The sequence below is a fragment of the Hemitrygon akajei genome, chromosome 14, assembly GCF_048418815.1.
Source record: "Hemitrygon akajei chromosome 14, sHemAka1.3, whole genome shotgun sequence".
Taxonomy (NCBI): Eukaryota; Metazoa; Chordata; class Chondrichthyes; order Myliobatiformes; family Dasyatidae; genus Hemitrygon; species Hemitrygon akajei.
In genome coordinates this window covers 36,643,536-36,662,232 of record NC_133137.1, presented here as the reverse complement: position 1 = coordinate 36,662,232, position 18,697 = coordinate 36,643,536, and the positions used below count along the sequence as shown (strand labels likewise).

General features: G+C 40.3%; 1 protein-coding gene across 1 annotated transcript in view; it reads left to right on the top strand.

The window, feature by feature from the left end:
- The first annotated feature begins 1,643 nt into the window (after positions 1 to 1,643).
- The window catches only part of LOC140738490 (synaptic vesicle 2-related protein), an 81,330-nt gene continuing 64,276 nt past the window's right edge, over positions 1,644 to 18,697 (top strand). The window contains exon 1 of the mRNA XM_073065833.1: positions 1,644 to 1,827. Coding sequence (XP_072921934.1) covers positions 1,793 to 1,827 — 35 coding nt within the window. The 5' untranslated portion in view covers positions 1,644 to 1,792. The remainder of the gene's footprint in view (positions 1,828 to 18,697) is intronic.

Sequence of the window (18,697 nt, the reverse complement as noted above, 5' to 3'; positions counted from 1 at the left end):
ATATTGTTATTAAATTAAAAGAGACAAAAATGCACTGGCAGGATACCTAGGTGCACTTTAGAACCAAGAAATTCTTGCTGAAATCCATTCACAATTAAGACAAATGGATGAACAGCAGCTGCAAACAACTCAAAGGATGGTGAAATATTTACATTGTGCATGGAATTAGATAAAATAATTATTATGAAAAATACTATTTAACATTTGCTTGGCCATAATTCAGGCCTATTGCTTCCTTGTTTTCTGTCTATTCACAAAATATCCCTCAGCTTCCACATTATCAACATCAGAAGTTTGATTGTATTTGCAATCAAAATCAATATATTTAGGCTCTGGTGTAAGACCTGTAATATTTGATAGTTCCATACTCAACCAGCATTTCTCCATTACATCTACTGTATATTCATCTGAGAGCACAATTACATGTTCTCATTAGTATCTTATGAATATTGTTTCCTTTATAGATCTAATATTTTTCATGTTTTTTGTCTTTTTGCAATTTCTTTACCTATATAATTCTGTATTGACTGAATTTCCACAATTCTCTCTACAGATGGCACAAGCTCATGCAGCAATTTATTCCATTGCTGCTGGATCATTGCTTTATCCAAGAGGTCATTCTTCAAAAGTAAGCCAAAACAATGAGTTCTATTAAGCTACTCTGCTAATCATAGCTCAGCACTGCCCTGACATCCACTTGCACACACGGTTATCCCAGAACAGCTGAAATACTCTAGCTTCCCCCTCTTAATCCAGCGGCATTGGGGCCCACAGTGCCAGGTCAGATCAATCCACCCAGGTAGATCCTGCTCCAGCGCTCCTATTCCATATAATTCATGATGCAAAGTCAAAATACCACTGAAAATTTGTTAAGCCCAGAAAATTTGTGGATTTGCAATGAACCAGAATTCATGCTTTTACTTGATTGCTGACTATTTTTCATAAGTGTGTTAAATCTTGCAGCTTCTTTCTAATGGAAGAGTAGGGCCACGCAGTGACTTATGACAGGAAAGAAAAGTCACTGTTGCATAGCGATGGGATTTTGTGAAATAAGACATGATAATCCACCAAGTAAACAAAACCTTTTTTTTGCTCACTTTCAAATGCCTGCTAACCTGAAAATCAAAGGATAAATATAATAAATCCCAAAATAAATCTCAATTTGGCCTTTGTTTGTCATTTTGCACATTGCTGTCTGCATGTCTAATGCCATAACTAATCTGAATTTGAGAAGGCTATTAAATTTGGTTGTGTATGTTTTCATCATGTATGTACACAGTGTATGCAGGACATAAATCATAGAATTTTGAAGCTTGTTGTTGATATGGTGCGATTGGATTCCATTCTATTTGTTAGCATGAAAATAGAAATGATTTGCAAAATACTAGTAATTAATTATTTCTTAGTAATTTATCTCTTCATATTTTCGTTCTTAGGCTTAAGTTGCTGCAGCTTCTGTCACCTTGGCGACGGAGTTTAACTGTACACTCAAGGAGGAACTCCGGCGCTGTCCAGCGCTGCGGTGCTGAACCCGCTGCATCACTGTGTCGCTTCCTGGTGTCGCTGTCCAGTGCTGCGGTGCTGAATTCCCTTTCTAATTCTTGGTGCTGTGATGCTGAATAACGCCGCTATCCGGCGCTGTGGAGTCTGTGTATGAACTGGAGCTGCTCCAGATTCTCTGCGCTTTCTTCACCGTCAATCTGCCGACTAGTGAGAATGTAAACGGCGATCGCTCTCGCTGCCACTCGCTGAGCGATGAGACCGGGGAATACGCTATCTGCACCTCATCATCATGGACGAAGACCTCTTTCAGCTTCGGCATTTACCGTGAGTAGACGCAAACCTCTTATTCACCCACACGAACAAGTCTGTGCGATTCAGACATGGGCACTGGGCCTGTGAAACACCCACCTAGCCTGAAACATCAAGCTCCCATTCAGGCTATGTTCACCGGCCACGATTATATAAATAGGGGTCACGGGTACCTTAACATCGATCGAAATTCAATTAATCATTCGGGATTACTTTCTGTTTACAAAATTCTTTAATCATGTTTGAAAATCTGCAATGGTGATAATGAGTGACAGCTGTCAGTGAATTTTCGAAAAATGTTAATCAGCTTTCCATTTAAAAATTAAAGACCTTTATGTGCCTGCTATTCGGCTTGTTACTTGCTAGTTTACTTAGTCGTCTTATATCCTTCTGGAAATGGGACAATCTACTTCCTCCATTCAAAAATATACCATTTAATAATTACTTTAATTTGTATTATTGGGTATTTAGTCTTTCTTCTATTTCTACATACAATTGTTTTCTTCTGAAGATACTTGGTAAATTAATAGCGCAATTTTTAATAATTTCTCTGGGACACGGTTATTGCAGCTCACTAATGGAATTAATTCTGATATTTATCTTGTGAGCAGGGACAACACAAACCATGTGGTAACTTCTTGAATTAATAATAGTTGCTGTGGTTTAACTTGTAGGTACAGACACAGACAACTCAAACAGTCCCTGTCTTATTGATTTGCAGAGTTAATTATCTAAATATTGATACAAGCCATGTACTTTGTTAATGAAAACTAACAAATAGAGATCCTTCATTAGCTTTAAACTGAAATATTTTATTAGTTTAAATTAAATATGAAATTAGTTACATCTCTTTTAAAACAAGGGCTAGTTTAGCTTCTGTGTTGGTCTTCAAGCATAATGTTAAATACCTGATGAGCTATAGTTACACTGAATGGCAGGGCAGACTTGATGACTAAGTGGCCTTCTCTTGCTTCTATTTCTTTGTGTTGTGACTGTGTGCATGGCAGTCAGGCTTGTAAGCATTATGTTTAATACACTATGAAAGATACCTATATCTTGTTTTGTTGAAAATATATTTCACATTCTTTTGATTTGAAAATCAAATAATTAAAAATCTTAGCTGCTGGGTGACAGACAAAGAGTAAGCAAGAGTAATATTCACATTGTTAAATAAACAGTGCTTGATTTGGAAATAAGACCAAGTATTTTTAAAAAGAGTATAATACAGTATTGCAAAGTACCAAATCTCGGGTAGTTAACTGATAATGTTCTTTGAAAAAAAAATCACAATCACTAATCCAGATTTATAGAACTACATAACCATAACCTAACATTTTTAGACATTCTTCTGTTTTTGGGAACATAGAATCCAATCCAATTAATTTTTCAGATCTTGATACATTGACAGTATATGTGAACAACACATTTCTGAAATGACATTAAGCATTCATTTTGTTCATGTTAGATTTGTTCAGTGATTTCTGTTTGAGTGATGCTGCATCACCTATTATCTACATGTTAGTGCATCCAGGATAAGGCAGAGTCAATATGTATTTGCCCTTGATTATATCTCTGGTAGAGCTTGCCATTGCCTCCAGAGAGATAGCATTCAGCTTTGGAAGCATTTGGCAAAATAAATCAGATTATTCCCTCTCCTAACTCCTATGCCCCATTATGACTAAGGAGGAAGAAATCAGACATAACTTACCCTTCTGTTTCTTAGACTAATTACCTATTAGTTTAATTTTAATTATTTGATTTGAAGATTAGGTAATTATAACACAAAAGAGGACTGCATAAAATGAAGCTCCAATCAATTATTTTTATTTTCAGGACTCTTTGTAGGCCCAAGACAATTTAAACTTTTTCATTTTAAAAATTATTCATCCAAATCCTCTGTCATGCCTTTGTCATAATTTATATTCATCTCTGAATTATTCTGCAATGTGTTAACTTGTCCCTTGATTAATTGTTGCCTCCAGGAAGTATCAGAGAATGCTTTGCAATTGTTATAAAAACAGAAAATACTGTAAATACTCAGCAAGTCTGGTTATATCCATGGGACAAGAAACACAATCAATATTTTAAGCCGAAGACCCTTAGCCAGAACTGGGAAGGATAGAATAGAAGCTCATGAGCTGCAGAGAAGGTGGGGAACAGGGTGTCTTTAAAGGGTAAAACCAGGTTGACCATGGGGATGTTGAAACCAGGGTATCTGGTCAATGAGTTAGGCAGTGAGAACATAGACTAAAGGACATGGAGAAAAGAATGTAAGAGTTGTGAAATGCAGAGCCAGAAAACATGCCTGGAAGATCAGGCTGGGCACGTGCTCCATTCTCGGAGAGAAGAAAAAAATGTAATTATTCTGGATGTTCTTTACAGAATTTCAAATATTTTAATTATAACTGCTTCATCTTCCCTTTCCGGCCTGCCATAAGAAATACAAACTCTGAAAAACATCTTAATTATTTCCATTTGTCAGTTTAAGTCTTCCTTTAATCATTGTGGCTTTCTGACTTTGTACATTAGTTCCCTTTTCACAGGATTTATAAGGCTTCTCTCCTTGCAATGAAAATATATACATAGGATTTCTTCTTTGCTGTTGCCATCTGTTCACAAATTGTCCTCTAAAAGAGCACAGCCATGCACTTCACATTTTTGTGAATTCAGTACTTTTAAAAATGCACAGTCATAAATTTATTATTTGCACAGTCCAGATGTTAAAACCTATAATGTATCCTGTTGGTAAGATGGCCCACCACCTTATCATTTCTGCTGATATTGATAATAGCATCCTGTTTCCCTCAGCTTGCTCCATTTGAGCACAGACTTCCATTTAGTGAGAAAAGCACTGATTTGGAGGTGGCTTGAAGCAAGGTGTTAGGTGTTTATCTGTTGCCGAAACACATGAAGTTTTAGCAAGTAGCATTCACAATGTGTAAACCATGTAGAACAAATTCCAAACTGAAATTTTCCTCAACCCATTTCAGAATCAGAATCAGGTTTATTATCACCGGCATGTGATGTGAAATTTATTAACTTAGCACCAACAGTTCAATGTAATACATAATCTAGCAGAGAAAAATAATAATAATAAATAAAATAAAACATAATAATAATAATAAATAAACAAGTAAATCAATTACGTATGTTGAATAGATTTTTTAAAATTTGCAAAAACAGAAATACTGTATATTAAAAAAGTGAGGTAGTGTCCAAAGCTTCAATGTCCATTTAGGAATCAGATGGCAGAGGAGAAGAAGCTGTTCCTGAATCGCTGAGTGTGTGCCTTCAGGCTTCTGTATCTCCTACCTGATGGTAACAGTGAGAAAAGGGTATGCCCTGGGTGCTGGAGGTCCTTAATAATGGATGCTGCCTTTCTGAGACACCGCTCCTTGAAGATGTCCTGGTACTTTGTAGGCCAGTGCCCAAGATGGAGCTGACTAGATTTACAACCTACTACAGTTTCTTTCAGTCTTGTGCAGTAGCCCCTACATACCAGACAGTGATGCAGCCTGTCAGAATGCTCTCCACAGTACAACTATAAAAGTTATTGAGTGTATTCATTGACATGCCAAATCTCTTCAAACTTCTAATAAATTATAGCCGCTGACTTGCCTTCTTTATGACTACATCGATATGTTGGGACCAGGTTAGATCCTCAGAGATCTTGACACCCAGGAACTTGAAGCTGCTCACTCTCTCTATTTCTGATCCCTCTATGAGGATTGGTATGTGTTCCTTCGTCTTACCCTTCCTGAAGTCCACAATCAGTTCTTTTGTCTTACTGACATTGAGTGCCAGGTTGTTGCTGCACTCCACTAGTTGGCATATCTCACAGTGTGAGGAAAGTTAGAACCAAAGAAGTTACCTAGTCAGTTGTGACGCTTGTCAAGCAGAAGAACTGCATTCTAAAGCATGATAAGCTTGAGGTTAAACAGTATATGAAGTTGCATATTGAGAGCAAAAGGTTGACCTCATTCCAATTCCAAAGCTTTGTACTGTATTTACAGCCAAAGAAAATGTTACTGGGCTTGACTACAAAGTGAGAAAATTAATGTATAAAGACATGTAAATGATATCAACACTCCATTGTTCATTTGAAGATTGTATGATCTGGAAAAGTCTAGATAATGCCCTCAGTACTCTGCACAGAGAACCTTGTGTAGTTTTTGGGCAATAGTGGAATTTAATTGATACTGAGTGTGCAAATATAATTCATTCCCTTCCATTATTATATAGTTAAGGTTGAGGTTGATAGCTGGGTACTTGATTAATAAGGACGTAAAAGGTTATGGGGAGAAGGAGAATAGGGTTGAGAGGGGAAATATATTGACCATGATCAAATAGCAGAACAGACTCGATGAATTGCAAGGCCTAACTCAGCTCCTATGCCTTGTCTGTCTTAGTAAATTATATTGTATATTATTTTAGATAAATATTTGCATTTTAAAATATATTGATCATTTAATAACTCATCATTACAGTAAAATACAGCAGTGCAAACTGATTTCAACTTAATTATTTTATAAATAGAATGAACATGTTTCTTAGTCAAAGATCCAATTTGGCTGTTTAATAGAACAGATGAATGTGTTTCAGCTGATGATGTCATGTTATAAAATATCTTCAATTATAGGGTGACCATTGTTGACCCATAACGTTATGCCTCATGATTCAGCCTCATTCTAATGGAGATGCAGTATTTTTCTGTTCAAGTTGCCTCCGCTGTTAGTGTTCTCTTTCTTGGGTCAGAGATTTGTGGATCTGAACTGCATTCCAGAGTTTAATTCAGTATGGAAGGGGAGAAAGTGGTTTTCAAGGGCAAAATTCTTGAAAATGCATGTGCAAGTAAACAAGACCATAATGTAAAGAAAGGAAAGGCATTGGGTGACTTATAAGTCTAAGCATAGACCAAAGAAGGTATGATAAATTCAGTTATACATAGGCCACATAGAATTTCCTGTGCCCCAAATTAAAAGGGTTTGTAAGACCATAGTATATGTTCACCAAAGTGATGAGGTGAACTATGTTAATGCAGTTCCTGGGACTATTGATGATAGAAAAGAGTAGGCTAGACATAATGATATGGCTCTGGGCCCGTACTTGCTAGAGTTTAGAAGAATGAGGGGGCATCTCATTGAAACCTAGCAAATATTGGAAGGCCTAGATAAAGTGGATGTTTCCTATGGGGGGGGGGGGTAGTCTAGGACCAGAGGAGATACAATTACGCCCCTTTGGAACAAAGATGAGGAAGAATTACTTTAGCTAGAGGGTGGTGAATCTTTGGAACTCATAACCAGAGATGGCTGTGAAGGCAATGTCATTGAGTATATTTAAAGTCATAGTTGATAGGTTCTTGATTAGTCAGGACATCCAAGGTTAGAGGGAAAAGGTAGGAGAATGGGGTTCAGAGAGATAATAAATCAGCCATGATGGAATGGTGAAAAAGTCTTGATGGGCTGAATGGCCTGATTCTACTCCTATGTCTTCTGATCTTATGGTCTTGTATGTGGATGGAAGAAGTCCTAGCATAGAGTTTTGTCCATAACTGAGCCACATCAGTTCCAATTGATCAATTTCTTACAATAATACGTGAATTTCATTTTGATGGAAAATTATAAATAACAATTAGGAAGTATGCAACAGTATATTCCAATAAAAATAAGCAAATATTTTTTAAATATATAAACTAATTAATTATTTTCAGCAGGAAACTGCTGAACTCCATGTTGCACGAGATGGGGTTTTTGTTTGTGTTGCTGAGGTTTGGTGTCTACAGAACCATAGGATGGATTGGTGAGGTGACTCAATGTTCCTTATTGATATTGTGCCTAGAGACAGTCCACAAATCAGAGGCAGTGCATAAGGAATGGCTATCAGTTTAAATGCTGGGTGCTGCCGAATTGAGAAAAGTTAACACCTACACAGTGCTCTGAGGGACCAAAAGCAAAGTTACAAGGAATTATAAAACAGCTTTGGGAGGAGGGCAGCAAGAACCAGGGAAGAAAAATAATTTCTGTAACTTTCTGGGAGAGGAAAACAAATGAGACGCTTTCATTTTTTTTATCAAAATGCAAAATATTAAAGCATTTAGGAATACGATATTTAATTGACTATGGAAAAAATTGCATCCAAGTTAGGAAAAAAAAGAGAAAGGACGTATGGTAATGTAGGACGCAGGACTGCATCTCAGTGATTCAGGAACAGCTTCTTTCCTTTTGCCATCAGATTTCTGAATGGATATTAAACCCATGAAAACTACCTCACTACTTTATTTCCTCTCTTTTTCACTAATTATTTAATTTAACCTTTTTAATATATATACTTCAATTCAGTTTTTATTGTTATGTATTGCAGTGTTCTGCTGCTGCAAAACAAATATCACGACATGTGCCAGTGATATGAAAGCTGATTCTGAAATAGGTCATGGTTGTTGCCTTGTCCTTCAGATAACGTGCCGCGTTGTTGCAGACTGCAGTAATCACAAAATAACCACAAGTCCCTTGCCATTCATGAGCAATGAGGACAAAACTACTTTAATTCTGACAGCCAAGCATTCGGTGAAACAGATTCTGTTGGGATGAAACAAAAAGACAAGCATAGCACTACAATGCAGAAAAATCAGTCTGGCATCCTGGACTATATATACACACACACACACTAGGAACATGAGTGCTCTCTCAGGCTTGTTCTGCCATTTAATAAAATCCTAGCTGATTTGATTGTAATCAATTGTATCTGGCGGTGTGATTGGCAGGGAAGAATTAAGGAAGTTGAACTTCAATACGGTGGTTCTCATGACAAAATGCATGAAGCATGATCTTATCACAGTGATTGCTCATGTCAAGGGCCTGCATATGAATCATAGTAGCACCCCTGGTACAAGCATAGGCAGTCATTAGATACCATCATGCTTAAGCTGTCAAACTTCCACGTCAGCTGCAATCGTGATAAGTAGCTCTGACGGCTGGACTGACCGCTGCCTACTCTATTGTTATCCCGCTCAATATGCCTCCAAAAATGTGACAGAAGCAATGTCGCAAGGAGGTCAATATCAGAGCCCTCAAGGACCATACTAATCTAGTTTTTCTCAGATGGCACCTCTCAGGAAACCAGTTGACTCCCAAATTATAGCAGCTGCAGAGTGACCACAGGAGCAGATGGTATCTCCAATGAATTTGTAAAATTCATTGACAAATCCACCTCACAGGGTATGCCTGAAGAAGCACAAATGCCATGATCATGACCTTCATCCAAGGTGACAATTCTGACTGTGATAACTGCAGAGAGATCTTCCTACTATCTGACAGAGAGAGAGTCATTGCCAGAGCCACCCCAGCTGCCTCTACAGTACAAAGAGCTCCTACCATCAAAACAGCAGTGTGGTTTCTAGCTGCCTAGAGGCACATTTCACCAATTCCAGAAAATAGGACCATAGAATTAGGCCATTTGGCCCATTGAGTCTGCTCTGCCATTCCATTATGGCTGATTTATTTTCTCTCTCAACGCCATTCTCCTGCCTTCTCTCTGTATCCTTTGATGCCCTGACTAATCAAGAACCTATCTACCTCAGCTTTAAGTATACCCAATGACTGTGGCAATGAATTCCATGGATTCACCACCAAAGAAATTCCTTCTCATCTGATCTAAAGGGACATCCTTCTATTCTGAGGTGTGCTCTCTGGTCATGAACTATCGCACAATTGAAAGCATCCTCTCCACGTTTACTCCATCTGGGCCTTTCAATATTCAGTAGGTTTCAATGAGATCCCCTCCCCCACTCTTATAAACTCCAGCAAGTATAGGCTCAGCTGTTATGTAGGAGTCACATCAACTAACGTACATGCTGTACATCATCCTCACTGGAGTCTTACACTCCATCAAACAGGAGGGAGATGTTCTTCAGTATCTTTGTGTTTGGTTCACAATGACGTTGGTGACAATCAAGTCTATGTCACTGTCCCAACATTTTTCTCAATCTTTCTTGCCACAATTTTACATCTCAACTCCAAACAAGGCTCCTGCTGAAGTAGGGGCTGATCTACAGAACTAATAGGAAGCTGTTCAACTTGCAGAGAATACACTCCAAACCCTAACTCACCTGGACCTGAGAATTCAAATTGTACACATACAAAGCTTGAATTTCTGAGAACTCAGAGCTAGTCTTTACACCAGGTTGTCTATTCACTGAAGCACGTGAGAGGATTGTCTCTATACTCAACATCCTTGGTATAAAGATTCTCTACCAACCCATCCCACTTCACAACCCTCTGAGCACAAAAGTTAATGAGATCCTAGAAAACATATTTTGGAAGCTATCTCCCAGCAAAAGCAGACATCGATAATGATCTTTACCATTGCTTTCAGTGCATCAATACAGTGTCTGGCTGATTGAGGAAGAATGCTTTTAGAACAGAAAACTTATGGTCTACTCAGCAGCAGTAATCACTAATAATCTAAATGCTGAGACCTGGACTATGTACAATAGGTGCCTCACATGTGGGAAACATACCCATCAATGCTGTGTCCACAAAATCCTCTAAATTGGCTGGAAGGATATGTAACCAATACCCTTGTCCTCTCCCAGTCCAGCATTCCCTGCATTGTGGCCTGCGATAATTGGCTAGATTGGGCAAGTCATGCCACTCTCATGCCCAAAATCAGACTCCCATGAGAGATACTGTTGTGATCTCTGTCATGGGAAGAGGCAATCGGACAAATAGTGGAAATAACTGTAGGATATGCTTAAAGCTTGCTTCCAAAAGTGTAACATCACCATAAAAGTTGTGATCCTTTGCTCATGACTATTCAAAAGCATGTTAGTGCGGTGGTTAGCGTAATGGTTTGCAGTGCCAGCAGTCAGTGATAAGGGTTCAATTCCTGCTGCTGTCTGTAACATAGTCCCTTTAATTTTTTTTTTACAGCTGAGCAGACCAAACATTGCTCTGAGCAGCAAATTTTTATGCAGCCTGAAATTTTTTTTTGTAATTTGCATTATATATATATTTAGAATGAAAAGTGCAAAATCACGTACTTTTGATTTTATTTATTAATTGAAGGATATCGTGAAATACAGTACAACAAAGAAATCTTTCACATTTCATAAACTTTATCTCACCTGTCTTTATTACAAATTCATTGTCTACGAACACTGTCCGGATTAACTTTGCATCCTCATTAGGTCATGCAAATGTTCCACTTCCAGTCTATTTCTGGATTTACATTTGATTGAACTCATAAGACTGAATCCATGTCTGCAGACAGCACTAGAAGCTTGAAATGCTCTGACAACGTCAACAAGAATTGACAGTTCTTTAAATTATTTGTTTCTAAGCATCCACATTTCAGTAAATGTCTTGATTGAAACTGTCACAACTTTCTCAGAAATGACAAATTTGAAATCAGAGCATTGCTGTGATAATTTAGAGGAAATGTTCATTTATGAATTATATTCACATAATTAATTACAGGTTATTTTATAAACATATTAACATTTGTAGATTTCAAAATTACATTAGCATAATTATATTAACATTATATAAAATAAAATCCCAGTGACGTGGCAACAAAGGCTATGTGCTTGGGAGCAACAGTGTGGCTGTGCACCCACACAACATAGAGGGAATAGTGGTCTGTAAGGAGTTTGTACTTTCAGTCTGTTACTTATGGGTTTCCTCTAGGTGCTCCAGTTTCTTTCTACATTCCAGACATATGGGTTAAGGTTAGTAAGTCGTTGGCATACTGTGTTAGTGCCAGAAGCATGGTGACACTTGGGGCTTCCCCCCAGTGCATTTGAAATACAAATCACCCATTTCATTGAATATTTGGATGGACCTGGTATGTGACAAATAAAACTAATCTTTAATTTTTAGAGTAGGACCATTTGATATTGTATTGAGAGCCTCGAGTCCATGTATTGAGAGCAAGCTGAAGACCTGTGTAAAGAGAAATAAATGGGCAACATCTCACAATTTACCACACCATTAAATCACCCTCAACCACGACTAGAAGAATCTATTGGTTCCACAACGGTCTCAGTCATCTCAACAGCACCAATCTGCAGTGGAAACAGTCTAAATATGGAACTGAAATATTGAAATCTACATTGGCAATTAATTCTAAATTTTTGGTTTGAAGATACTGGATTAATGGTGATTTGATCTCATGAACTATGTTCTATTAATTAAGCATTGTGCAGGTGACGTCACACTCATATATCATAGAAGCAATTAGTGGGCAAAGCAGAGATCTTGCATTAGCTCAATAAATACTGTTAATAATTCAGACAACACACACAAAATGCTGGAGGAACTCGGCAAGCCAGTCAGCATCTATGGAAAAGAGCACAGACGACGTTTCAGGCCGAGACCCTTCAGCAGGACTGGGGAAAAAGAGATGAGGAGTGAGAGTAAGAAGGTGGGGGGGGGGGGGGAGGAAGAAACACAAGCAGATAGATGAAACCTGGAGAGGGGGTAAAGTAAAGATCTGGGAAGTTGATTGGTGAAAGAGGTACAGGGCTAAAGAAGTGGGAATCTGATAGGGGAAAACAGCAGGCCGTGGAAGAAAGAAAAGGGGGAGGAGCACCAGAGGGAGGTGACGGGCAGGTAAAGAGATAAGGTGAGAGAGGGAAGTGTGATTGAGGAATGGTGAAGGGGGGGCATTTCCGTAAGTTTGAGAAATAGATGTTCATGCCAGCAGGTTGGAGGCGACCCAGTTGTAATATTAGATGTTGCTCTTCCATCCTAAGTGTGGCCTCATCGTAACAGTAGAAGAGGCCATGGACTGGCATGTTGGAATGGGAATGGGAAGTGGTAAGAGCCCTGCATCTCGTTCACCAATCAGTTTCACAGCTCTTTTACTTCACCCCTCCCTCATCTCCCGGTTTCAACTATCACCTTGTGTTTCTTCCTCCCCTTCCTGGACCTTTTTATTCTGACTCTTCATCCTTTTTTCTCCAGTACTGATGAAGGGTCTTGGCCCAAAAGGTCAACTGTCCTTTTTTCCATAGATGCTGCCTGGCCTGCTGAGTTCCTCCAGAATTTTGTGTGTGTTGGTTTGGATTTCCAGCATCTGCAGACTTCCTCCTGCTTGTTAATATTCAGATATTTCTTAGATTCTCCTCAGCTTCAGAACTCAGAGTTGCCCTTGTAAGCACAACACAAAAATCCAACTATTACAGCTTTTACAATTTGAACTGGATATCTGTTTCTACCTGCTGGGAGCTTCTCAACTCTCCCTGAAGGTAGATTGTACAAAATATTTGGTAAGACAAGACTTGATACACATCATTAAGTTTTATTTTATGCCTGCAATTGTAGAGAATTAAAATTCATTCACTTCCATCAGTGTGATCTATTTTCACATATGATAGAACAGTGGTTAAGGAACTTAATGTGTATCTAATGGTTATTACTGACCTGAAAGCTCAAATTCTGGCACAATCTCAGTTACAGTGGCCATGAAACTAATTTTCTTTAGGAAGGGAAATGGCTTCACTGTAATGTGGTTGGCTGCTCTCTGAAATGGCCACAATAAATGTTGGCAAATTCTGCAATCACCATGTCCCCTGAAGGAATCGTCTGAAAATGCAAATGAGAGTAAGAAATTCAGACCGATTCTGACAAAGTATTTACCAATTTGTGTCAAGTTGATGTATAGGTGGGAATTGATGACATTTATTTTTCAAATCAGAATGATCTGCCTTGAAAGAACAGCTGCCAGCTGTCACTAGATATATTCCTGGAGGGTTCATTACATAATTTACCATGGTTCACCCAATATGTCCATCCTCAAAGACCTTTCCAGAGGCAGGTGCATGTCTAAACTCTTCCCAAATGATCAATCCTTTACTATGTCAGAAAGCCCTGATCTCAGAGAGGAAGTTCATTGGTTGAGTAGTCTTCTCCTGCTCCTATTTTATGTATAATATGAAAAGAAAAATATTAAAATCATATATCTTTTAAATTGACATGCTTATTTTCTTCTGGTTATATCCAGTGTCCTGGATATTAGTATTTAGTTCTTACTGGTGCCAAGCCAGACCTGAAGGCCAAGCAATCTACTTGTCCAGAGTTATTAAAAGATACAGGCCATTAACTGAGGTGCAAAGGGCTTGGGTGTCCTTGTGCATGATACCCTGAAGGTTAACTTGCAGGTCGAATCGGTGGTGAGAAAGGCAAACACAACGTTAGCATTCATTTTGAGAGGAGTAGAATATAAATCCAAGGATGCAATATTGAGGCTTTGTAATACTGTGAGCAGTCTTGGGCCCTTTATCTAAGAAGGGATATGCTGACATTGGAGAGGGTTCAAAGGAGGTTCTCATTAAAATGATTTCAGGGATTGAAAATCTTATCAGATGAGCAGCATTTGATGACTCAGGGCCTCTACCCACTGGAGTTCAGAAGAATGAGGGGTGACTTCACTGAAACCTATCAAATGATGAAAGGCCTTGATTAAGTGGATGTGGAGAGGATGTTTCCTATGGTAGGGGAGTCTAACACCAGAGGACACAGCCTCAGAACAGAGGGGCGTCCTTTTAGAATGGAGATGAGGAGGAATTTCTTTAGGCAGGGAGTGGTGAATCTGTGGAATTTGTTGCCACAGGTGGCTGTGGAGGCCGAGTCATCGGGGATATTTAAGATAGAGGTTGATAGATTCTTGATTAGTCAGAGCATGAACAGATATGGGGAGAAGGCTGAGAGGGAAATGGATCAGCCATGATGAAATAGCGGAGCAGACGCAATGGGCCAAATAGTCTAATTCTGGTCCTGTATCTTATGTTCTTATTAACTTAAGACTATTGAACAAGGGATGAGAATTAAATCGTTCAGCCCGCCCATTGAGTCTGAATCGTGGCTGACCCATTTTCCCTCTCAATCCCACTCTCCTACCTTTTCCCTTTGACATCCTTTCAAATCACCAACCCAGTCAAACTCTACTTTAAATATACCCAATGACTTCATCTCCACATCTGTCTGTGGCAATAAATTTCATAGATTCACCACTCTGGCTAAAGCATTTCCTTCTCACCTCTGCTCTAAAGGGATTTCCTTTTATTCTGAGGCTGTACTCTCTGATCTTTAACTCTCCCACTATTGGAAACATCCTCTCCCCATCCACTCTACCTGGCCTTTCAACATTCAATAGGTTTCAATGAGACCTCCTCTTATTTTGCTAAACACCAGCAAGTACAGGCCCAGGGCCTTTAAACTTCAAACACTACTCATTGCAAACACAAAATACTCTGCAGACACTGGGGTCAAAGCAACATGCACCTCACCCCATCCTCCCATCATCTCCTCCATTTCCCACACTTTGGCCTTCACCCCATCCTCCAGTCACCACAACAGGGGCCGTGTTCCCCTTGTCCTCACCTACCACCCCACCAGCCTCCGGATCCAACATATTATCCTCCACAACTTCCGTGACCTTCAGCAGGACCCCACCACTAAGCACATCTTTCCCTCTCTACCCCTCTCCGCTTTCCGCAGGGATCATTCCCTCCTCGAACCCCTGGTCTACACGACCCTCCCCACGGATCACCCACTTGGCACTTATCCCTGCAAGCTTAAGTGCTAAACCTGTCCCTACACCTCCTCTCTTACCACCATTCAGGGCCCCAAACAGTCCTTCCAGGTGAGGCAACACTTCACTTGTAAGTCTGTTGGGGTCATCTATTGCATCCGGTGCTCCCGGTGTGGCCTCCTCTACATCGGCGAGACCCGACGCAGATTGGGGGACTGCTTCGTCGAGCACCTCCGCTCCGTCCATCACAATAGACAGGATCTCCCGGTTGTCACCCACTTCAACTCTGCTTCACATTCCCATTTGGATATGTCCATACATGGCCTCCTCTACTGCCATGATGAGGCCAAACTTCGGTTGGAGGAGTAACACCTCATCTACCGTCTGGGTAGTCTCCAGCCCCTTGGCATGAACATCGAATTCTCCAACTTCCGGTAATTCCCTCCCTCTCCCTTCCCCCATCCCAGTTTCCCTCTGCCTCCTCCTCCAGCTGCCTATCACTCTCTCATGATTCTGCCTTCTTCTACTACCCACAGTGCTTTCCCTTTACATTCCTTCTTCACCTTTCCTGCCTATCCCCTCTCTGCTTCCCCTCCCACACCCCTTGATCTTTCCGCTTACTGGTTATTCACCTGGCACCTACCAGCCATCTCCTTCCCACCCTCCCCCCCCACCTTCCTTATAGGGCCCCTGCCCCCTCCCTCTTCAGTCCTGACGAAGGGTTTCAGCCCGAAACATTTACTGCTCGTTTCCATGGATGCTGCCCGACCTGCTGAGTTCCTCCAGCTTGTCGTGCATACTACTTATTGCAGTTTCCTGAGAGACAATAGACAATAGGTGCAGGAGTAGGCCATTCAGCCCTTTGAGCCAGCAGCACCATTCACTGTGATCATGGTTGATCATCCACGATCAGTACCCCGTTCCTGCCTTCTCCCCATCTCCCTTGACTCCACTATCTTTAAGAGCTCTATCTATCTCTTTCTTGAAAGCATCCAGAGAATTGGCCTGCACTGCCTTCTGAGGCAGAGCATTCCACAGATCCACAACTCTCTAGGTGAAAAAGTTTTTCCTCAACTCCGTTCTAAATGTCCTACCCCTTATTCTTATTAGTTTTTTTATACATTTTCTACATAACTATTACCCCTTATTCTTAAACGGTGGCCTCTGGTTCTGGACTCCCCCAACATCGGGAATATGTTTCCTGCCTCTAGCATGTCCAATCCCTTAATAATCTTATATGTTTCAATCAGATCCCCTCTCATCCTTCTAAATTGCAGTGTATAGAAGCCCAGTCGCTCCAATCTTTCAACATATGACAGTCCTGCCATCCTGGGAATTAAGCTCGTGAACCTACGCTGCACTCCCTCAATAGCAAGAATGTCCTTCCTCAAACTTGGAGACCAAAACTGCACACAATACTCCAGGTGTGGTCTCACCAGGGCCCTGTACAACTGCAGAAGGACCAATTTGCTCCTATACTCAACTCCCCTTGTTATGAAGGCCAACATGCCATTAGCTTTCTTCACTGCCTGCTGTACCTACATGCTTACTTTCAGTGACTTATGAACAAGGACACCTAGATCTCATTTTACTTCCCCTTTTCCTAACTTGACACCATTCAGATAGTAATCTGCCTTCCTGTTCTTGCCGCCAAAATGGATAACCTCACATTAATCCACATTAAACTGCATCTGCCATGCATCTGCCCACTCACCCAACCTGTCCAAGTCACCCTGCATTCTCATAACATCCTCCTCACATTTCACACTGCCACCCAACTTTGTGTCATCTGCAAATTTGCTACTGTTACTTTTAATCCTTTCATCTAAATCATTAATGTATATTGTAAATAGCTGCAGTACTAGTACCGAGCCTTACGGTACCCCACTAGTCACTGCCTGCCATTCTGAAAGGGGCTTGTTAATCCCTACTCTTTGTTTCCAGTCTGCCAACCAATTTTCTATCCATGTTAGTACCCTACCCCCAATATCATGTGCTCTAATTTTGCCCAAAAATTTCCTATGTGGGACCTTATCAAAGGCTTTCTGAAAGTCTAGGTACACTACATCCACTGGCTCTCCCTTGTTCACTTTCATAGTTACATCCTCAAAAAATTCCAGAAGATTAGTCAAGCATGATTTCCCCTTCATAAATCCATGCTGACTCGGACTGATCCTGTTACTGCTATCCAAACGTGCTGCTATCTCCAGCAACTTCCCCACCACTCGATGTCAGGCTAACTGGTCTATAATTTAGAGTGTTTATTGAGAGTGTTTTTTTGAGTTACATTAGCATTTTGATAGTGTTTGTTCCACTGTCAGACCTGGTACATCTCCAGGATAATCTCCTTCCAAAATTAATAATTAATTTTTCTAAGGACTAATTTCCTCTGGAAATACAGTACTGTGCAAAAAAAAAACAAATTTCATGACATGTGAGTAATGTTAAACCTGATTCTGATATGGGTCTCTATTGTGAACTGAGAGTGGGAAGGGGGCAGGGAGAGGGAAAGGGTTGGGAAAAGGGGAAAGGAGTGGGGAGGGAGCGGGAAGCATCAGGGAGACTTTTTGTAGCTATCAATAAACCAATTGTTTGGAATCAAATAACCATGCCTGGTGTCTCAGGGCAGGGTGTGTCTGCACCCCACAACACCCCCCATCCCTGGCATTCCTTTACTGCCACTTGTCCCACACTCCTCCCACGTGCTCCACTCTCAACATTCCCACCATCCTTTACTCCTGCCAGTTTTACAAACTTGCTCTCCACTCCACATTGACAAATACAGCCCTATGCAAAAGTCTTTGGCCCAGTACTGTAGGATTTGCAGGAGTGAGCTGGTTATTATCAGTCAGTGAAATTCCAGATTAATCACAGGGCAATGTGGTAGGGCAGCCAGTGCCCCCTTTATACCCTTCCCTCCTTTTAGGGGCTACTTTTTACTGGTGATAGCTTAGACCAAAAGCTCTACAAGTTACCACATATGATCTGCAAGTAGTTACCACTAAAGGACTGTTCTCTTCCTTTAATCCCCTTGCCATTAAAAGCCAAAGGTGAATGCTAGTGTAAGTAAAATTGTTCAGCTCTCTGTGCCTTGCTGACACATTATATTGTTCTTGTCCGATGTAGAGGCTGTTGAGATATCAGAACCCATTCTGACCATGTCTGAAATTTGAATAGCAAAGCAGATGGAAATCCGACACAGACCCACGCTCAAAGTACTTCCAGCATTCTCTATTCTTACTTCAAAATGCTGAATAATTTGCATTAATGCTTGATGATTTAATCATTAGTAAAGATTATAGAGTTAAAGAGTAATGTGTCATGGGAACAGGCCTTTGGCCCAACTGATTCATGC